General features: G+C 45.9%; 1 protein-coding gene across 1 annotated transcript in view; it reads right to left on the bottom strand.

The window, feature by feature from the left end:
* The window catches only part of TMEM132C (transmembrane protein 132C), a gene marked incomplete at both ends in the record, with an annotated part of 297,018 nt that overhangs the window by 183,673 nt on the left and 89,617 nt on the right, over positions 1-23,728 (bottom strand). Inside the window, one exon of the mRNA XM_080941048.1 lies at positions 167-1,052. Within this exon, the coding sequence (XP_080797174.1) occupies positions 167-1,052 (886 nt within the window). The remainder of the gene's footprint in view (positions 1-166; positions 1,053-23,728) is intronic.

Below are 23,728 nucleotides of genomic sequence, written 5' to 3' on the forward strand. Positions count from 1 at the left end.
CAACAAACAGCCCAAGAACAGCTTCCCGATGCATCTGAGCTTGGAATCACCAAGCTTCTGTATTAGGGAGCAGATCCCTTGGGAGGTAGCAATGACCCCAACCCTTGTGTGTGGAGTCAGATTTAGTTTAGACACACTACAACCAGATGCCAGCCCGGGCTCCTACCTTAGGATGAAATGGTCCACAGTAGAGTTATTGGCAATGGTGACAGATGCGGTGACTATGTCGCCCTGCTTGACGGGCTGAGAGGGCAGCCAGATGACTACATTGCCATCCAGGCGCAGTTCGCTGAGCTGGGTGCTGTCCTGGGATCGGTAAAGGCTAATGGTGCCAATCTTCTGCAGGTGGGATGTCCTGTCCTCCTGCCCATCCTTTCCTGGACGAATGGCATTGTCCTTCCTGGTGTCACCTCCGGTGCAGTCGCCTCGCTCATCCCCTGGCTGTACAGCATAATACAGTTCCACAGGACTCCCCTCTGGCTGCTCCGTGGGCCTCCTGCGCCCAGACACCACTGTTGGGGGATTGAACCAGCCCGGGAGCATCTCCAGCTGGGCCACGCACAGCCCCAGGGCCCCACCCAGCCGGCAGCTGCCCCGAACCTCCCGGGAGTCTCGGAAAGCAAAGACCCGCAGGCAGGGCAGCCTCTCGTCCCTGTGGTCATCCCAGTCTCGGCCTACGATGTGGAAGAGCACCTGTACTTTGGGATGGCTCGGGTAGACTTTCTCCTGCAGGATGTAGGCCTTCAGCCTCCAGTCAAAAGGAAACTTATTGGCTGGGCCCAAAAAGTTGGGGTTCAACATCAAGTCCAGTGGTATGATCTTTTCTGCACAATAAGGCCCATAACTGGCGTTTAATACCGGGGGCTGCTGGGCCTTGTAGGTAAAGAAAGATTCAACCCTGGACTGCAGGGTGGCATTCCGCAGTGGGTCAGGGTTGGCCTCCTTTAGGAAGAAGGCGGTCTCGGCTCTGAGGACATGGAAGCTCACGGGCAGGTATGGTGGCAGTGAAGAGAATCTCTGTATATTATCCATGACTCCTCGGCTTTCTGTCACTAAGAGAGAGAAGGGAAGACAGTTTTAATCGGTAACCGGCTGCTGCTATCCCAGTTGTTAGTTTTGAGCAGCAATTTACAACAAAGAGATGCAAAGTTCTCAAGTCCACGAAGACCAAAGGTATGGAGTCTTTCCGGAAATAGCCAATGCTTCTGGGTGGTCCGCTAAATGAACAGAATTATTAGGTTCAGTTATGCAAAGTAGGCTGAAGTACGCACAGCTGAAGCTGATGGCTTACTAAAGTGCTTGGCACAAAAACCTGAGGACCTGAGTTCATGTCTAAAATTCAAAAAAAATCTAAATAAAATCAAAAAAAAAAAAAAAAAAAAAAAAAAAGGCAGTGTGTGGTGGTTCATGGCTGTGGTCCTAGTACTTGGGGGACAGAAACAGGGGGACTGCTAAGTCTTCCTGGCCAACTCGTCCAGCTAAACCAGTAAGTGTAAGAGTAAGAAAATAACACGTGGAACAGAATAAAATCCACAAATAAACCCTGAAACAGAAGGGTTTAGTTGGAGGTAAAAATGGCCCCTCAAATCCTGAGGCAAAAATACAGACTTTAATAAATCTTGCTAATGCAGTTGGGGAGATACTTGTGTTAAAAGCAACTTTGGACCACCACACATACCCGCTTTAGTGAGTATAAACCCTCAGACATACATGTGCACACATGTGAATACGTCATAAACAGACATAAATATTCACGCTCAAAAATTTAATTCAACTTTGAAGGGACCCAGGAAGAAGTAGAAGATGGAGTCAGGGAGAAGTTAAAGAGAAAAGATGATAGGAAACCTAGCAGAGACAGAGGTGGAGGAGAGAGGAAGAAAGTCTACCTGAATTAGATGTGGTAACACCGTAAAGTATGACCCATCTGGATACAAGGTTTGGAAACAGGAGCTAGAGAGATGGCTCAACATGTAAGAGCTCTGGCTGTTCTTTCAGTGGGCCTGGATTCAATCCAGAGCTCCCGTATAGCAGCTTAAAACTGTCTAGATCTCCAGTTCCAGGGGGAATACAGTGCCCCCCTCTGGCATCCTTCGGTACTGCATGCACACAGTACACAGCCTTAAATGCAAAGACTCATACACATAAAACATATTTAAAAGGTGTGTGGAAATTCTTTTTACTATGTTTGCAACCCTTCTAGCCACAATCTCAATGCCAAAAACACATAAAATATATTAAAAGGTGTGTGGAAATTCTTTCTTTTGCTGTGTTTGCAACCCTTGTATCCCACATGCTCAATTCCAAAATAAAGGAAAGTGGAAATACTCAATAAAATAAAAAAGAATGTGAGCAAGTCATCTTGGTTTTATAGCCCACAATTTTATGTACAGATCTCTTGTCTGTTTGCTAGGAAAAACAGCAACAAAAGAAGTCCCCCTTGAAAACCAGGAACAAAACCACCTGTATTTCTAAGGACTTCAAATCCTCTGGCCATGTTGACCACTTGAGTCATGATCACTGAAGGCCGTGTGGTCACTACTGTCTTCCTTTATAGCTGATGACAGAATCTTTATTATCAACCTGGGTAAGAGACTGAATAAGTCAACCACCCTCTGGTTAGGAGGGAACCCTTCAAGGCCCCCAGGCGACTTCTGGTCCCCTTCAAGATTTAACTCATGTGGCAGGCAACACTCCTTGGTCCTTGGAAGCCCACCTTCTGTCCTTTAGTTTATTCAGATCTGACAATGCTCATTTGGCCCCATTCAAAAACTAATATTACTCAATCTGTGTATCTTGCTAAGTTCAAATCCCCGAGTTCAAATCTTCAGCACCCACGTAAAAGCACTTGCTGGGGGAGGCATAGCTGGGAAGGCCCCAGGGGCTCTCTGGCCAGCCATTTTAGCTGTCATGGTGAGCTCCAAATTCAGTGTGAGACATTATCAAGGGGAAAGACAATAGAGGAAAACACCCAGAGCCAACCTTGGAGCACCACACACACCAACCTGCATTAGTGAATATAAACCCTCACACACATGTGCATATGTAAATACATTACACATGTGTATACTGAAAGAAACCTTAAGAATCTGAGAGTCTCTGTGTCCCCAGCTTTCCTTTCAGTGCAGTAAGGATGGAAGAGGGGGGTTGACAACAGGAATAGAATAAGAGATGGTGGAATCTGGATACTGGGACTCAGTCCCTGCAGCCTGAAGGAGTTGCCTGCTGGACCCTCGGGATGGATTTAATGTTAACAGCCCCAGATTTATAGTCATGAGAAGTTAAGTCCATGCATATTGGGCTGCTAGGCTTAATTCCAAATTAAGTCAGAAATGTGTGATACATATGCCTCCCTCTATCTGTCCCAGATGACTTATCAGCCACCCAGAAGGCTGAGAGCCATTTGTTTGTCCAAGATGAGATTCCCCAGGAGAGCTCTGACTTTCAACATTCAGGATACCACTAAGGCTGCATACAGGGCTCAAGATCATGAATGTCCAACTGCTACCTTGGCAGACTCAAATTATCCTTCCTCCTTGCCTGATCTTCGTGAATTCCAAGAAACACAAAGTATCCTCCATTCATAGCAGAGAAGCTGGGAGACTTCTCTCTCCCTCCCCCCCCCAACCTTCTTCCCTATGCCTTCTTCCAGCCGCAGTCTGCACATACCCTGAGCATATGGGGACACCCTGCTTGCTGGCCTCTGGAAAGCATCCCTAATCCCTTCCCGGCAGGGACACTGGCAAGCAGATCAAAGCTGCCTTTGGTTCTGTGTCCAGATGAACTTGGGTTGTCAAGATGTCTCTTCAAAGAAATAACACTCTGTTCCTAGCCCAGAGGCCCTGTGTCGGGGTCACCAGTGACAAGGGCACCTTCATTCCTTTCTCATTAGGGATGGCTGAGCATCTCCAGTTTAACCCTTTCAGTCCTGGCCGAGCTTCGGACACACTCAGAAGCTTTGCCAAGGTACAAGATTCCAGGAAGAGTCCTTGGAAGTGTCAGAGCTGACTGTTTAAGACACTCACAATATTTTGTAAAATGCCGAAAGGCTAAATTGCCACGTTTAGTGATATTTATTTTAAAGTATTTAGTCTGGTCCAAAAGGACTCTTGAGAACTTGAAGCAGAAAGATTTAGAGACAGTTTAATTTGGCGGAGAAAGTGAGGCAAGGTTTTGCAGACAAAGCTGAGCACAGGATGGCAGGGTCAACCTGCAGTTGGGCATTCTGGGAACAGGAAGCTTGGTCGACAAATTTTCCCATCATTCTTCACTCTTCCTGCACAGGAGAGTTTCACACCCCTTCCGTGTGTGCATGCTTGTGCGTGTATGTGTGTGTATATGTGTGTATGTATATATGTGTGTGTATGTGTGTGTATGTATATGTATGTGTGTGTGAGTGTGTGTGTGTGTATATGTGTGTGTGTGTGTGTGTGTGTGTGTGTGTATGTGTGTGTACAGATATATGGGAGTTTATGTGGATGGAGGTCAGCAAACCATTTCAGGTGCCATTTCTAGGGCACTACCCATCCTTTGGAGACAGAAACAGGACAGGGTTTCACACTGGCCTGGGTCCTCCCACCAAATCCCAAGGATTTGTCTATCCCTTGCCTCCCCGAAGCTGGAATCACAAGCATCCACCACCATGCCCAGAATTTTAAACGTGGGCTATAGAAACCAAACCCAGGTCCTCAGGTTTGCAAGGCAAGGGCTTGGCTGACTGAGGTATCTCCCCTGTTCCAGAAGAGAGCAATTGTTCCTCATTTCTTTAAAGAATCAAAACAAGTCTACAAACAGCCTTTTTGCTTCCAAGCAAATGTAGAGTTTGTCCCTGCAAGATGAAGGTGGGTGGACTTCCAACTCAAATCTTCCTAACTGGGGGATCTTTGTCTTTTGGGGGTCACTCTGTATCCTCAACATGCAATATAGGGCACTAGCTCTGGTCTCCATGTTGAACTTAGTTTTGAGCCCTTCTAGTCCATGAGACTGAACCTGAGTCAAAGATATGGTTTGGGAGCTTTGGGTAAAAGCTAAGGGTGTGAGGATATCCACATTTGATCCACTCACCAGCCATGTGCGAGTGGACTCAGGGTTACTTCCTGTGAGCTTCTAGTTGTCAAGATGGCTCAGCTAATAAATGCACATACTGCCAAGCAGGATTGATGGCATAAGTTCTGTGCCCAGGACCCATGTGGCAGAAGGACATATCCAACTCCCCAAAGCTGCCCTCTCACTTCAGAAATACAAAACGAATGAAAGAAAAGTAAAAAACAACCTTATAGGCTTCAGTCACAAATATGACAGCGTGTCAAGGTTACGTGTCCATTGACTCTTTGGCTTTTGACATGCACACAAATTCACAAGCCTGGGCTGAGTGCAGGAGCTTGTGTTATCCCACTGATGACACATGAGCCAACGGTGGTAAAGCTGTCCAATGAGGCAGCTCAGTCTCAGTAGCCCAGGCTAGACCAAAGCTGATAATAGCCTCCAAATTTGGGGGTCAGGGTGTCCTGTCACAAAGCTACACCTGATGCCGAAGGCAATAACCATGGAGAGTTAACTGCAACCCAGGGTGGGATTTTAGGAGCTTTGGGTTGGAACCTTACTCAGCCAGATCTTAACAAAAATCCTATGAAAATATCTACATGTAGATGAGGAAATGGGGGAATGGGGGAAAAATGTCTTTCGCCCATGTGATCCTGACTGAACTGGTGCTGTTAAAAAAAAAAATCCACACCAGTTGACTGGAGTCAGAGGCGCACCCTCCTCACCTTCCCATCTCCCATACTTTCTCATCCTGCACCCCATCCTTCACCTAGCTCTGTGAGCATGAGAAAGTTCAGTGATATGCGTTATATGATGCACTTAGCAAGTGCCTGGCTCCCGATGAATGTCCAATCGGGTCATGTTTTATTAGCTATTACTTTAAGGGTATCTGTGCAAGCACATGTGCACACGTGTGCACACCTAGCTTTGTTTTGTTTTGTTTTGTTTTTTAACACTAGATTCTGGGGATTAAACTCAGGTCCTGGAGCTTGCACCTCAAGCACTTTACTGACTGAGCCCTCTCAACCCCTGACACTTCAGGACAGAAGTCATAGGCATGCACTATACTTAGCCAAGAGGCTAAGAGTTCTTTTGATTGAAATAAATAATGCTCTAATACCAATGGGCTGTTTTTTTTTTTTTTTTTTAACTATTTCTTCTAAAAATTAAAAAGAAAAAACAAGATCACATGACCCAAACAGGTATCTGCTCAGGCGTCTTAAGGTGTCTCATGTCTAGATTAAGGGAGGAGTTAACATTTGTTGAAGACCCAGTACACTTCCTCATGATAGAATTGCTCAAAGAGGGTGTTGGAGAGAAGGCTAGGTAGTCAAGAGCACTCAATGCTATTTCAAAGGACCTGGGTTCAAGTCCCAGCCCCAACATTGGGTGGCTTACAACTACTTGGAATTCCAGTTTTAGGGATCTGATGCCCTCTTCTGGGCTCTGTGGGAACTGCATGTACTCAGCACACATACATGCAGACACTCAGACTCACACATACAAAATAAAAACAAATACCTTTTATTTTTAAAAAGGAACTATTCAGAAAGAGTGAGAGGGCAACCACTCTCCTTCTGATGTGGTTGACTTCATAAAGCCCAAATCCCTCCAAAGCATCTACCTATGACCCTGATGGCCACACACATCCACTTCTGCGCTTCCAAAGGCTTCAGAACTATGTATGTTACCAAAACACCTCCTATGTTTGGGGAAGCCTTCGTCTAGCTGATTCAGGATCTAGAAGCATTTGCAATCTTTCCCGTATTGCACAGAATGCATTCCATACTGCCAAGGAGTATGAGCTACAAGCCTGAGCTCCGACAAACTTCCTAACCCTCACTCTGGCTCATCATCACGCCTTAGGACCTCTAGGATAAATGAGAGATCCAAGGGCCTGAATCAAAGTCTCAGACAGGCCTCTGCCGGCTCCCGAAGGCCATGCAGAGAGGCACTGGGAGGCCGCTGACAGCTGTACCTTTCCATCTGGCCTCCACACCACAGGCAGAATGTCCGCTTCTGTCTCCCTCCCTGTTTATCCATCCTCTTTATCTGTGCTTGCTGTCGGCGGCAGGGATATTGTGTCCATCATTGGTTGTTCGTCAGAGAACTCCGGCGCAAAGCCACTGCCGGAAATTGAGGTTTTGAGATCCTGAGATAGTGGGTGTAATTGATGCTCCTGTCACTTAGCATCCAGACAGAAGACCTCGGGGGAAATGACCCTGTGAGTCCACGTGACGCACTGCCGTCACCACGGGGCTCATACTCTGACATGCTGACAGAACATGGACTCTTTCCAGCTGATTCTCTTTGGGCTGAGATGGGAAGGGCAAGAAGGATCATACAGGTGGAAGGGGGGTGGGCTAAGGACTTGGGATGGAAGGAGGATGGGTTTCAAGCAGGCAGAGGGATCACTGGGGAGTATAAGGAGGGATACTTTGGTCTAGGTGTGTGGGGAGGAGGCAGATTTGCCCGAATGAGATAAGCAGTAGAAACCCACAGTGTAACAACCATGGTTGTTCTAATCAGCCTAGAGACAGTGGAGCTACTGCAACAAATAGAATACAGTTTCAAGTTCCCCATGTCCTACTGATGTCCCCACCACCACACAGTGCAGCATTTTAATTACTCGGACATCTGCAGAGATTCTGGTGTGAACAAGCATTCCTTGCAGCAGTTGGATATAGACAAGACACCAGTTACAGGAAACACACATACTGGATGATAACCACTCTAGCCCTGGCTTAAGGATCTCTATAAAGCTCCCCACAAGGAACCACTCCCTACAAAGTGTGTTCTGGGGAACACTGGCTGCCACCCCCTGACTGCACGTTCACACTCTGTCAGCCACATCTCAGTGCTGGCCCAGTACTTGGCATATGCCATCCAGTCATATGGGATATGTTGATAGTCAAACAGCAAGGGAATCTCCCAAGGGCATGGGGTTCTCAGAAGGTGCCCATGTCGCTAAGTGATGGATGACTTCTAGATCCTTCGTGCTTCGAATTGAGTAACACTAGAATAGAATCTCTCAGAATATATGGTCAGGCCAACTGGGATTGTTTTAAGGTGAGACAAGGACTTCTTCAGAGTGTTAAGGAGGAGTTCCAACTAAGGGTGACTGATTATCTGCCTAAGGGGACACTGGTCATACCAGGCATCCATCCATCTATCTATCTATCTATCTATCTATCTATCTATCTATCTATCTATCTATCTATCTTCAATTTAATTTTTACACATGTATTTATTTTCACGTATGTTCTCTCTCTCTCTAGCTCTCTGCATGCACATACGTGTACATGCCCCTGCAAATCAAATATAGATGTCAAGAGCGCTCCACAATCAATGTGTCTACCTCTATTTTTTTGTGACAAGATCTCTTGCTGAACTTGCTTGTGATCTGGACAGACTGGATGGCCAGCAAACTTCCTGACTTCCGCTTGCCTCTGCCTCCATAGTGCTTGGGTCATAAGCACATATCAAAGTACGTGAGGGTTTTATGGGTGCATGTTAGGGATTGAACTCAGGTCTTCATGTGAACATGCAAGTAATTTCCTGAGTGGGCCATCTTTCCAGCCTCTGAAGACATTGCTGATGGACAGGTAGATGCTGCTTGCACAGGTACAGGTTCACAATGTTAATAAACACTCCTGGTACACAGGGCAGTCCCCACCACAAATTCTCCCATATTGTTATACCTGATCCAACAAGGTCCAGTGGCAGGTGAGAAAGAGACCTCAACAGCTGCATCAGTAGGAAGTGACCTAGCAGGGACTTCAGCCGAAACTTTCTCCAGAATCTCTGAGCTACTGATGACAGGAGGGAATTTTTATTCCTTGTAAGTGTTTCATCTCTATAGAAGTTGACCAAAGACTCTTGGAGCACATCAACTCCTCAGGTCCTCAGCAAGCCTGGTGATGGGGCAAGGGCTTATTACAAACCTACTATTCTTTACTTGTTCTCCTTCTCTTCCTCCTCTTAACTGTTTTCCTCTTTCACTTCCTTCTTTTCTTCCTTCTCATTCTTTTCCCTCCTTTCCTTCCTTTTATTTGTCAGGGTCTCTCACAGACAGGCTGCACACACATCAACTTATGCTATAACTGGGTTAACCCTGAAAGTCTGAATCTTTCTGCCTCTACATCTCGAGTGTTGGAATTGCAGGTGTATCAGCACATCTGGTTAACATAGTGCTGGGTACCAAACCCAGAGTTTCATGCATGCTAGGCAAAAATTCTCCCAATGGAGCCACACCCTAGCCTTTTATTTAAAATCCATCTTTAGATTATGTTGAAAAGCTACACTACAGCTTCTAAGGTTTAGAAGAACACACACACACACACACACACACACACACACCTTTTGAGTGACATTCATATAAAAAGAAATCACAAGTCCAGGAGTGGTGACGTCTCCCTCGGTGCCCAGCACGTGCTGCATCAGATACTGGCCACTCACCCCCATTCCCTTGGACACCTGCAGAAGGCATGCTGGCCTGGCCTGGTGTGCATCAGGGAAAACCGGATCGTGAGCACCTGCCAAGTCACTGCAGCTTGCTGGTAACTCGAGCCAATTTGAATTTTTCCCTCTTCCCATTTCTGATTTATTAACATTCCTTGGCTACAGGACTTCTCCCTCTGCTAAATATGGCTCATTGTTTCCTTTCTTTTGAAACAAAAGGTACCTTGATAAGTGGATGATTTGATTTCAGCGCTGCTTCTGAGGGGGCCCGAATACCTTTTGCTGAAATTACACAGTGGGGTTTGCAATTTCATAACACCAAGACTCCCCTTGAAAGACACTGCTTCTTAGATTCCTGTCAGGGGCCCCTGAGGGGATATCTACCTCTTCTTTTCTCAGGGAGAGCTGTGGGCTCAATCTCTGGTCCTGCTTGATTAGGACCCTAGAAGCAGGCAAAGAGCTTTGTTGTTTAGAAACCAAGGCTGCAAGACAGCCAGTATCTCAGGCTCAGTGGGTGTGGAAACCGAGCTTTGGGTAGGCGTAGGCCCACGGTTAAGTCTTGGTGGGGCATAGAGTTACAGGCCATCAGGGTTTCCGAGCTAAGCTTGTGCTGTTCCTCACAGTGGCCTGCACTGGTGTGTCTGTATCTTCCTGCTTTCCTTGCTTAATACTCTTGGCTACATTCCAAACCAATATGTGAATTCTGATGGGGCTGAGGTCCAGCTTCTGCTGAGAGGGACTGTCAGTTCCTCCTCCCTCCCAGAACAAATTGCCACCATCTTAGCATCTTCAAAGGACAAAAGTCTCCTTTTGGTTACTCTGGAGGTCAGAAATCTGAAGTCTGAGTGGGGCTGGGGCTGCGATCTGTTTAGCTTGGCACCCAGGAGAGAATCTGTCTCTTTCAGTTTTCCTACTTCCTAGGGGCTTTCTGCCTACCCCCTCTTGAGACCTCTCTTCTCCATCGGCAAAGCAAATGACTAACCAGTTTCCTCCAGCTCTGACCTCTTCTTGGAACCTTCTGATGAGCCTAGAACTCCTTCCCCAGGTCGTCGAGGATAATACCCCAATCTCAAGATCCTTAGCCAGCCCCACCTTCTGCTATGGGATGGTGGGAGGTCATACAGCTGTAGGTTATGGTCCTCAGAACATAAACACCCTTGCGAGGGAGCAAGTAACACCAAGCAGTGTGTGTGTGAACCTGTCAGAATGTTTCTGACTCTCAGGCACGGTGGTCAGTTCTTGTACTGTGAACTAGGTAACTTAAAAGCAGAGTATCGGTACTCCCTGCTCTGGGGATTTCCTTGGTCACATGGCTCTAATGTTTGGGGTATGCTAAGGCAGAATGGGATGGAGAAAAATGCACTATGGAGGAAAAGGAGAGAGAGAGAGAGAGAAAGAGAGAGAGAGAGAGAGAGAGAGAGAGAGAGAGAGAGAGAGAGAGAGAGAGAGAGAGAGGAAGAGACCAGAGTTTCAACATTCATTCCAAGTGCACAGTCTAACGACCTAACCCCCTTCCACTGGGTCCGACTCCTGAGAGGTTCCCCCTCCCACTGGGTCCAACTCCTGAGAGGTTCCCCCTCCCACTGGGTCCGACTCCTGAGAGGTTCCACCATGATGACTGGATTCTGAGGGCAGAATCTGACTCTTTTCCTTTCCTGCATGCCAGGTTCATCTCCAACGAGTGCCCACTGGACACTCACGCAATATCGAACCTGTTTAGTGATCAAGCGAAGACTGACCATCAAAGGCCACAGTCAGTGTGAGACTGAGCTCAGTGCTTCCTGGCACAGCAACTACAGCAGTCAGGAAAGTCCTCTGGACAGGTGAACTTACGCAGCAAAGGGGCTGGAAACCAGAAAGCTACTGATAATGGAATAGAACAAAGAAGCCAAGTTCCAGCACCGGGAAGCAACAGAACTCGGCAGCTTTGGTCATTTGGCTCTGGTTTTATAGTCAATAGGAGAAGGGGACTACAGGGACAAATTGGTGCTGGTCAGCTGGAGCTAAGAAATTAGTGGTGATTAAGAAGAGACCAGCATCACTGAGGTGAAATCTTTGGGGAAGTGTTTCCTGAGAGCACAAAGAAGCTGTGTTCCAGAGATAGCCAAGGTTGTACCTGGTGCTGCGGCTAAACTTGGGAATGTGTAAGAGTCACCCAGGTGGTGCTGGTTTTGAAGGCAGCAAAAGACTTCAGTGTATTGGAGATGCCAGCACCATGGGATGACCACCAAGAACAGCAGCAGCAGTGGAGTGGATCAACCTGAGCTTAATGTATTAGAGAGGATAGAGTTGGAGAACTGATCATGTGCAGATCCCAGACATTGATCCCAGTACCATGGGATGACCACCAAGAACAGCAGCAGCAGTGGAGTGGATCAACCTGAGCTTAGAGTACTTCAGAGGGCAGAACTGGAGAATTGACATCACCTCTTCGGAGGACCCTGAAGATCATGTGTGGATCCCATACATTGAAACAAGAATCTAACACAGAAGTTGCCTCAGAGACTTCATGATGTTTAAGATACCAGAGCCATGGGCTATCTGCTGAGGAAAGCTGCTAACAGGGTATGGAACCATCGCAGGAAAAAGAAGTTTGTTGCAGTCAACAAAATGGAAAAGGAGTTGGAGATCTGAAGACTACTTTGACATCAATACTGGCCACGCAGAGTCTGGAGTTTCCTCCACCGTTTTCCTGTGTTGCTTTGGGGCTTATGGTTAAGTGATTGGATGAATCTTAGAAGAGACTTTGAACTTTGGACTTTTAACATTGTTGAGACTGTTGTAGACTATGGAGACTTTTAAAGATAGACTAAATATATTTTGCATTATGTTATGTTTAGGTATGGCCCCCATATGTTTGAAAAATCCTATGGGGGCCAGGGAGTGGAATGTTATAGTTTGTATATGCTTGGGCCAGGGAGTAGCACTATTAGGAGGTGTGGCCTTGTTGGAGTAGGTGTGTCACTGTGGGTGTGGGCTTAAGATCCTAACCCTAGCTGCCTGTCTGGAAGTCAGTCTTCCAATAGCAGCCTTCAAATGGAGACGCAGAACTCTCAGCTCAGCCTGCACCATGCCTGCCTGGATGCTGCCATGTTCCTGCCTTTGATGATAATGGACTGAACCTCTTTTTGTCCTTTATAAGAGTTGCCTTGGTCATGGTGTCTGATGGCAGCAATAAAACCCTAACTAAGACAGGTCCTCAGACTCCAAAATCTCTTATAAAACTCTTATGTAGATTTTAGGGCCAAATGTTTATATTTTTGTATTGAGTGTGGCCTACCCATACCACCCTACCAGAAAGAAGCCATTGGTCTGGAGGGAGAAAAAGCATCTTGAGGACAATAGAATACAGCAGATATAACATGAAAGGGGGAGTAATGGAAGAAAGGGAGGATTAAATGTAGAGAGGGATGGGAGTGTAGGGCAGAGGAAAGGTTAGGGATCTTTAAAAAGCCAAGTGGCAACCCATCATTTTATAAAATGTGTGTGTGTGTGTGTGTGTGTGTGTGTGTGTGTGTGTGTGTATTACTGCAAATTGTTGTTCCAAGAGACCCTCCAAACAATAAAAGATGACTCCATTGCTTTTTGATGCACACTAGAACGTGATGCTGAAGACTGGTCACAAAACATGGAGACATTAAGTTAGTACTGACCAGGAAGATTCCTCGCTACTTGCTAACCTGCTCACTAGTACTGTAATGTGCTGTGCAAGTTACTAGAGACAAAAAAATGGCAGCATCCTTACCTTGCTGTGTACCCTTTGAACTAGTACGGCAGGAAATGCCCATGAGTGCACCAGTACCATGGATGCTCTAGGAACAACCAAGTGCTTTTGGTTTGTATCTAATACTCAACAAGAAGAAAGCAATTCTTGTTATTACAAACCTGGGCAAGAATGGAGGTCTTTGGGGTAAATCTACTACTATTGTTTTGTGAACAGCCAACTGTCTTCTAGATTTTAATCTCTCTATCCATAGATTAGTACAAGCTCCCAGACTTCACTGGAGGAGTTTGTGTAATGGATGACGGTTAGTGTAGAAACTCACAGACTGTGGAGTGGTCAGCCATAATGAGACCTCTACACTACACCCTCTTTTCAAGGTTCTGAGCCCACCATGGAAGGATGAGCAGGAAGACTATAAGAGTCAGAGTCTGAAGAGCAAAGCAGCTGTTTGCCTGAAAAAAACCTGCATAAAAATCAAGCAAGTCACCTCTGCAGCATGGCATGGGCAGATGTTCTTGAACCCCAACTCTTACCTGACAAGCTATGGATGGTTTCCAAGGGAACGAGAGTTAGCTTTCTTTAAGAGTAGCTTCTACCCTCCCCCTTCCCCCCCCCAAAAAAAAGCTTGGAATACCCAAGAAACCATCCGCAGAACTTATGAAGCTCAAAAAGAAGGAAGACCAGAATGTGGATGCCTCCGTCCTTCTTAGAAGGGAGAACAAAAACAGGGGAGGAAATACTAGGTCAAATTAGAGGAGCAGGGATTGAAGAAAAGACCTAGAGACTGCCTCATCTGGAGAACCAACCCATATGTAGCCACCAAACCCAAGCACCATTGCTGAAGCCAAGAAGTGTTTACTGGCAGGAACCAGACATGGATGTCTCCTCAGAGGCTCTCCCAGAGTCATATAGATACAGATGAGGAGGCTTGCAGCTAAACATCAGACTGAACACGGGGACCCCAATGAAAGAGCTAGAGAAAGGACTGAAGCAGCTGAAAGGTTTGCAACATCATGGGAAGAACAACACCATCACCAGCCAAGGCACTGAGGTGGAGAGAGTGATTGGGAGAGGGAGCAGCTTCATGGAAGCAAGTTTTGGGGGAGGAGGGAGGGGAGTGTGGGGGAGGGGAGTGTGGGGGAGGGGAGTGTGGGGGAGGGTATAACATTTGAAATACAGAGAATATCCAATAAAATTGGGAATAAAAAAAAAAGAGTAGCTTCTGTAGGTTTGGCCACAGTCTATCGGATTGTCTTATACAAACAAAGGTATATAGATCACACAAACTCCATTTAATGAGTTTTTTAAAGTAAAAAATAAATAGGAGACAGTGTTGGAAGTTTGATAGGTGGCCTGGATCAGTAAGGAGTTAAAGAGAGAAGTCCGTGGTGAATATTATCAAAATGTATGAAATTCTAAAAGTAGTAATAAAAGTATTTTTTTTAAGTTAAAAAAGATAAGAGTGTCCCTGGTGAAATTTCACTCAGAGGTTGCTTTATTCCCTGGTTGGATTTATTACACACACCCGTGTGTAGTGGCATGCACTCGTACATGCATTAGCATACAAGTGGAAGGCAGAGGCTGACACTGGGTACCTTCTCCTATGGCTCTGCTTTCTTGCATATTGAGGCAGGTTCCCGCATATGAACAGACATCTCACCTCTTCTGCATAGCTTGTTAGCTGGAGGTTTCCCCATCTCCACCTCCTATAGAGGCATGGTAATTCTCTATATCTACTCCTGTTTATCCCATACATCCCATACCTGCTGGGCCATCTCCCCACCCCTACGAAAAGGTTGCTAACTGTCTCAGAAAATTATATCCATCCATGAAGAAACTGTTCTTAGTGTTCAGTCCATAGAAAAACAAACAACAGTCAGTACTCGGATCCTGGCTTGCTGACTCTAGAGCAGAGTGAGCCTTCTGAACTGGGTTTTGCTCACAGTTGGAGGTCGCTGGTCTCTTCCCCAATGCACTTTATAACCCGAATTACCCGGACAGGCTTACCTTGTAGAGTTAACAATGTAAACACGGTTTTCACTAAGCATCTGAAACAGTTTGGAAATGAAAGGGAAAATAAATACAGGAGGGAACTGGAGTCTGCTTAGCCCAAGAGGGATTTAACTAACCACCCTGACGCTTGCGCAGCATATGGCTGCAGGATGCTTCACAGAGTCTATTCAGAGAGAGGGGAGCGGTGAATGGCAGATGGTGTCATTATTTATGTGGAACCCGACATTAATCCCGAGAGTCCAAATTATCTCGATTCATGTCAATAAAAAGGAACAGCATCCCATCTTTGTGACGGTCTTTTTCCTCCAAAAAAAAAAAAAAAAAAAAAAAAAAAGAGCTTATTTTTTAATATACTGTCCATATTTCCTTTCCCCGTAATTACAGCTAATTTTTAGAAAGTCTATGTCCTGTTCAGGCATTGGCTTTCCCACCCCCAACACACACATGTGAGTCTCATTTGCCAGTAAACATCTGTAGGTTTGTTTGGTTAGAGCGGAATTTGGGATGATTATATTAATGAGGAGTCTTGGGGTATGGGATAGAAAATGCATTCTTGATGGTTGAGTAAATATAAGAGAAGATCACCCCAGAAGATGAAGGCCATTCATCACATGTGCCCTAAGTCTCTGATTTGTGACAAGGGCATTTAAAGTGAACTTTCTGAGAGGGAAATGGAGAGTAAATCACTCAGAGAGCTGACCCTTGGTGGCACTAGAAATGTACATCAAAAATCTGGGATGAGTACGTGTGTGTGTGTGTGTGTGTGTGTGTGTGTGTGTGTGTGTGTGTGTGTGTGTGTTACTCTGTTCTCATTCCCTTGTGGTGTGCTGTATTGTATGTTGTGTGTATTGTGTGTTATTCTGTTCCCATTCCCTATGACATCATTTGCCTCGTTTTATGAGAGCCCGGAGACTTGCTGATTGGGCTGGCCATCAGGACACGGGGATCTTCCCTTCTCTCTCCTCAGTGCTGGGATGACCAGTGTGAGCCACCACCACACCCTGCTGTTTTACATCAGTGCTTGGGGATCAAACTTAGGTCCTCCTGTTCCTATGCAAAGTGCTTTACCCACTGAGCCACTGAGGCCTCTGGGACTAGTACCTCTGTTGTCTTTCTTTAACTCACAAGGAGATGAAGCCCAGAGGGAGGAGCCAGGCTTTTCTGAGGACCACTTGCCTGGGATAGTGGGATCAGGGACTGCTCCTGGTGTCCCTGTCTCTGCTATGGGCTCAGCTCCTTAGCTCTCTCATTCTGGGCTCATGTCTCACTTCTGCCTATGTGCTTCTAGCCGAGAAAGTCAGAGCCTGGTGAGTACTGACATGATCAACTTTACCACCTCATGCTTTGGGGGAGGGGGGAGCAAGGGGTGTACCTAAATTTGAGGGTGGGGCAGATCTATACAGGTTGCCCCTTCCAGACTTAGGAAACTGTTGGATGTCTCCCTGCCATTTTAAATCAACAAGTAATCAGCATCCTGTTTTTGATAAATGACTCCCTTTAGCTTATGCCTGTTCTTAAGATATCAGTCTCGCTCTCGTTGCTAAGCTCAGAGAAACCAGATCAAGCGAGATCTTCACAAGGAATGGTCTTCATTCAGTACCCATGAACCAAGATGCTCTCCTGAGCCCCGAGAAGCTAGGCTTCAGCAGAGAATGCACAGACAATTAATCCACATTTGTTGAGCTTGCAAGGTTGCTTAAGCAGAGGAGGGAAAGCCATCCCCAGAAGGGGAGAACTCGGAAGGAAGACAGGCTTTGGGTTCTCTTGTGTGTGGGATGAGGGGGAGGTAGACAAACTGGGGCCCTGCTGCTAGATGGAGGATGTAAGAAAGGAACACCTAAGCTGTCTCGGGAGTACTTCCATGTTGCCCCAAACTAGGAAAAAAAAAAAAAAAAAAAAACACAGTGGAGATCATGGAGTGTCTGAACACAGGCAACAGCACAACAGAATTCTGGGACAAAGAATAAATATGGAAGATGGCCCCGAGCCAGGCCACCGGGTTCTATGTCCCACCATGGCATGTCCTAGCTCCAGCCAAGCTGAGCCTCAGCATCTAACTACAATATTAGTACCAGCACACATTTAGGACATCACTTAGAAGATGAAATGTCTTTCAGAGGTAAAGTATTCCGTCTTTAAAGTATTCAGTCTTTCCTTGTCTGGCCTGGCACAAAGAAGGCAAACACAACCTTTGCTTACTCACGGTTTTAAACTATTATTAGGTGGTAGTTGTGATGGAGAAGCACATTTATTTGCTAGAAAGATCTCCACATATGACTAGGTGGAAATCAAGTACAAGCAAAATGTCATGTATCTGAGAAAGAAAGAAAGAGAGGAAGCAAGGAAGGAAAGAAGGAAAGAAGGAAGGAAGGAAGGAGGGAAGGAAGGAAGGAAGAAGAGCTAGAGAGAAGGTGCTGTGGCTAAGAGCGCTGGCTGTTCTTGCAGAGAACCCAGCTTCAGCTCCCAGGATCCATGTCAGGCAGTTTACAATTGCCTGCAGCTCCAGCTCCAGGGTATCTGATGCCCCCCTCTGGCCTCAGTGGGTATTGCACTTAGGTGCACATACACAGACATTCAGATGGTTCTTTTTAAATCTTAAAAAAAAAAAAAAAAAAAACAACTAGGAATACTTGAGGATTGTAGTCCCCCCCCACACACACACTGTATTTTCTCACCCAGATCTTGTTCAAAAGTTCCATGACATCATTAAAGACCCAGGCATTATCCAGTTTTCTGTCTTAGCATCTCCCTTGAAAGCCTTCATTCTCATGATTAGAATAAAGCTGTTGGCAAACCAGCCATTACATCTGAGTCCCAGGGAAGAAAGTTTAACTATATATATATATAAAGTTTGCCATTTAGCATTAGATAATTTATTAGGTCCAAAAAAACTGGCCTGATGAACTTCAGCTACAGGTTCTTGCTGAGATTGGCATCATCACACAAGGAATAAATAATATAGGCTAAATTATTTTAAGTAACTATACTGATATCATAAAATAACAATAAATATAACATAATAATTGTTAAGATAACACGGTCCTGAAATCAGCTCATACATGTACGAATCTTCATATACATATGTGCACACATACACACAAATATTCAGGAAAAAAATAAAGTTTTTTTTTAAGTGTCCTAAGTATATAGATGCCTATGTATGGGTATGTGGATGTGACTGTGGATGCCCATGATGGCCAGAAGAGGGCGTCAGATCCTGGAGCTAGAGAACAGGTGGTTGTCAGCTGTCCAAGATGGGTGTTGGGAATCAAACGTGGGTCCTCTTCCAGAGACACACAAGCTGTAAACTGCTGAGCCATCGCTCCAGCCCTTCGAGGGAAAACAGAAAAGCTTTGAATGCTAACAGTACTTCCAACAGCAACTGCCTAAGAGACGGAAAATGAGGGCATATCACACGTATTTCCACTTTAATGGACGTTTGATCCTAACCTGTAAACTAAAACATACAAACATTGTTTATGTGATAAAAAAAAATAATTGTTTTAAGAGGACTTCTCTTGGTGAAGTAGCTGCTGTTATCTTAATTGTTGGGAAAGAATAAAAGCAAAAACAAACTAAACAAAGACAATATGAACAAACAGAAACCATAGAGAAGATGAAGCCTTGTGTGTGCTTCAAAGGTAGAAGTGTCTTTTATTTTCTCCCCCCTGGTTTCTGCTCTTATTTTTCTTTCCCTATTTTAAGGGAGGAGAAACTGATGAGCTTAATACAGCTGATACTGTTTGGTTTTGTCCTGCAGCAAGAAACAGAAACTAGCTTGGTGGTGGTACACACCTTTAATTCCAAAACACAGGAGGCAGGGGCATCTCTGTGAGTTCAAGGCCAACACGGTCTACAGAGTTCGATCCATGACATAGCTACACAAAGAAACCCAATCCGAAAGGGGAGGGGAGGGGAAAGACAGACAGACAGACAGACAAGATACTGGATTCAAAGGAGGGAGATTTTCCTTCACCAAATACAAGGTCTGGGCTAGAGAGATTACTCAGTATTTAAGAGTATTCAGTGTGTAATTGTGAGGACTGATTTTTGGATCCTAGCATCTATATAATGGACTGAGCATCCAGCACATGTCTGGAGCCCTAGCTTCCAGCCTAAATCACACACACACATACAAGTAAAAGATACTGACTCGGAGGGAGCAGGCAGAAAGTGAGGGAGGATGATACCAGGCATTCACTTCTGTCCTGTAAGTGTGCACACTTGGGTACACAGTAACTTAATGTCTCTCTCTCTCTCTCTCTCTCTCTCTCTCTCTCTCTCTCACACACACACACACACAAATCAAGGTTCTATAATCTTGAAATATATGATTTTCACAACTGTGTTTAGTTCTATAGTTCTCTGATGCCCCCCCCCACCCCTTCCCCAACCTATGACGTTCAAATTCTCCCTTGGATCGATCCCTCACTTTGGAGGAAGCCACTAGCATGTCATGGGGACACTTATGCCATGAAGACAGCCCCGTGATGGAGAACCCAAGGCCCGTTGCTCATATGTGACAGTATTAACCATCTTGAAATGAGGGTCAGTGGAGCCCTGGATGGCATCGGTTCCTGATAACATTCTGAGATGACTTCACAAGAGGCTATGCCTCAGGGCCACCCAGAAACTAAGTGTAATAAGCACCACAGAGGGCATTAGACCTTAGCAGACAAGCAATAGGCTGCTTGTGTGCTGGCTCCTGGGCATTGATGAGCATGGAGGCTGAACTGTGCAAGGCTATGATAGAGTTCAGTCTGGGAGCATCCCAAAGACTGCAGGACCCAGGAGGCCTTCTGACAGAGTTTTCTACCCTATAAGTATGACTGTTTTGACAACATATCTTCCCATTTCCTTTGATGAGCAGGCTGCCTCTCCTTTCTACCCAATCCTGGATTCCCAGCAGCTCGGTCCGATCCAATCAACACATAGCTCCTACCAAATCTTCACAAGTTTTTTAGCATTGCTTCAGAACTTGCTCTTAACAGGTGCCCAGCAAAGGGCTGTGGTAAGTCCTGGCTCACAGCCCTAACAAAAATAAAGTCCAAATAGCTCACATTTCACTGATGGCATTACAGAAGAGTATCTTTGTTTGTCCTTAGTCATCATCAGTACACAAATTCAATTCTGGGCAGATGGATGGGCACATGATATGTATGTCTGTAAGCATTTGTAAGTATGTATGTATTTATGGATGGATGAATGAATGTGTATACACACACACACACACACACACACACACACACACATATATGCTGGGATTGCAGGCTATTGCAGACATGTCCCACCATGTCTGGTTTGTGCAATACAGGGGATGGACCCCCAGGGTTCTGTGCATGCTTGGAAAACACTCCACTCACTGAGTTCCATATCAAGTGTTAGCATTCCTTCTTAGGCTTGGCCCAACATATACCTAGCAACATCCAGGTAGGCCTGGCTTGCTATAAAAGGAACTGTTTGGCTTCTCCCTCGCAAGCTCTCTAGCCTTGCTTCCTTACTTTGATCGACTCCATGGAACTGTCCTCTTGTGCCATGGTATCCCAGGGCCCCTCGTGCAAGAATGCACCCATGCCTTGGATCGGCTGTCATTAACAATAGACCCATATAACTCAGAACTCCAAAGGGAAGGACTAAGCATGCTGGCTCTGGGTCAACACAGACATCTTCCATAGCAATTCAACTTTCCCCAGAGGTGACTGCACTTTCTCTGGCACAGACTCCAGACCTGGGGTGGCAGAGAAGACAACAGTGGGTCAGGAACTCAAACTAGGATCAGGCGAGAGCACCTAGAATACACCACACATCCTATGGGTCCCTGCCCTGGGTTGTGCTGAGGGGAGTTGAGAGGTACAGCATGACCTACTACATACCCCATAGCCTGCTGCACACCCCATAGCCCTTTGTATACCCCATAGCCCACTGGATACTCCACAAATCTCAGCTACATTTCAACCCACACGAATTAGAAGATCAACTCCATGCAAGGTTTTGGGTGTGTTTCAACAGGAAAAGACACTTACCATGCATATCCTGCTATAAGACACTAGTAGAAAAAAAAAAAAGAGTCATATGTAGCCTACATGAGCTGATATAAAACTGTAAACACCAGGGAGCTCCCCCAAGAGCAGGGAAGAGAGGACTTAAGAGCCTAGAGTAAGAATATTGCAGGTCAAGCACACGAATAGGTCCAGCTTAGATGATGAGAGGCTAACTGGTCCTGAGGCTGGATACTGACACACACACAGTGAGTGACTAATACAGATGTCATCAATGGAGTGTAGACAGGATGGAGAGTCTCTGTACCCACCAGCAGGGACATTCCCAGAAGGAAATGAGTCTCCACTTGCTGCAGGAGATCTGATTAAGTGGGCCAGAAGTTCCTGGAAATCACTATGAAATGAAAAAAGGAATGAGATGGGCTCATCGTGAGAAGAGTGTTCAAAGCCACAGTCCCTCCTCAGGGAACCAGAGGCAATTTCTGAAATGGGATGTGTGGCCAGAGTCCCCAAGACTCTGCTCACAGTAGTGCCCTGCTCACTACTGGTGCTTAGCTTTGAACTGTGGAACTTTGGACGACTGATCTTTGAGGGAATACTGGTCAAGAGATGAAGGTAAGTCCTCTCATCCTCTGTCATCAGGCTAGTGTTAGCATTCCTTCTAGGCTCCACCCAATAGTTACCTGGCAACAGCCAGGTAGGCCTGGCTTGCTATAAAAGGAACTGCTTGGCAACTTGCTCTTTGTGCCCCTTGTCTTTTCTCTCCCCCCTCTCTCCTTCTCCCTTTCCCATCTCTCTCTCCATGTATTCCCTCATAGGCCTCTACCTCTCTCTTCTTCTTTCTCTCCCTCCTCCTCTCTCCTCCTTTCTTTCCCTTTCCCTGCCCCTCCCCCTCTCTCTATGTATTTCCCTCTCTCTACTTCCTTCTCAAATCCCCTTCCTGTGTCCTAAATAAACTATTCTACATTAAACCCATACCTCAGGGGGAAGGGATGCCTCAGCATGGGCACACTGAGGCACCCCTCCTACTTCACCATACCCACGTTCTACTAAACATATCCTGGTCTCTTTTTATAAAACACAACATTTAGTGCCATGACTCCTTGGGATAGGCACTGCTGACCCCATCATCATGGCAGCTTCTATCTCCCAAGACATCACCTGACGAGAAGGTCAGAATCTTCTTGTTCTTCTTCCTTTCCATGACCTACCACACGCTAGCACTTCTCCATCCAACCCTTTGGTTTCATTCCAACTTTTGAAAGTTACATTCTGTCCTAGTTAGAACAGACTGTCAACTCTATACAATTTTGAATAATCCCAGAGAGGAACTGCCTGTGGGTAGGTCTGTGAGGGATTGTTAATTAATGTGGGAGGGGCTCAGTCCACAGTGGGAGGCACCATTCCCTAGGCTAGCATAGGAAAACTAGCTAAGTGTCAGCCTGTAAGTGAGCCTGCAAGCAGTGTCTTCCATGTTGTTTCCTGACTCAAGATGTTCCTTAAGCTCCTGCCCTGACTTCCCACTGTAATGGGCTGTAAGATATATGAGCTGAAATAAACCCTTTCCTTCTCTAAGTTGTTTTTGGTCTCGGTGTTTGCCACAGCACCAGAGAGGAAAATACAACGCACTCACCCTCTATCCTTCAAAAAGGACAAAGTCCGATTTGAGCTTTATGAGTGGCAGCTGAGCTTGTTCTATAGGGTAATGCCTGTTTGTGTTTGTCTTTGTTGTTTCTTTTCAACTGAGCGGCTTAGCTGAAAATCAGGCTTTGGGTTCTACAGTCTGGCCTGAGCATGTCAACCAACCAAGCATTATGTTGATACTCTTCATGGCTCAGGAGACACAGCCCCTCAGCTAATCCACACATGTCGCTATGGGGGTGGGGGTGGGGGTTGGGAGGTATTGCTTAGTGATGGGGAAGATCGAAATCCAAGGATTCTCAAAGCACAGCAGAACTATGCAAACAGTTAAAACGGGAGAACGGCTTAGCCTTCTCTCTCCCTGGGCGCCTGAGTCCTTCCTGCCTTAATTATGTCTTTATGGGAGATTTTTCTCCTGGAAAAACTCATTCAAGCAAGCCAAGGATACACATATGGGAGGGACCAACTCAACTCCACAAAAGCAAGGCCGGGGTGGGTGGGGAACAGAAACCCCCTGGGGCTGGAGAGAGAAATTCCTTTTGAACTGAGGAATGATAAGGTGATTATGGGCACAGGGGGCCTTTGTGTCATTAATCTGACCTGCCTTTATCTGGCCCAGAATCCGGGGACACCAGGGGATTCACAGTCAAGAGGGAGGCTCTGCACCATGGGAAACTGCTGGGGAATTCCTTCTGAGGGCCTGGCTTGGAGCCCTGGTACTGGATGTGTTTCAGCTTTACTTAATTTTACTTCTATGGAAATAAAATTAGCAGCAAATAGCCTGAAAAATGAACCCACCCCATACATACAAATGCATGCACATAAACACAACACTCACACACACATGAAT

This window comes from Micromys minutus, assembly GCF_963924665.1.
Source record: "Micromys minutus genome assembly, chromosome: 29".
Lineage (NCBI taxonomy): Eukaryota > Metazoa > Chordata > Mammalia > Rodentia > Muridae > Micromys > Micromys minutus.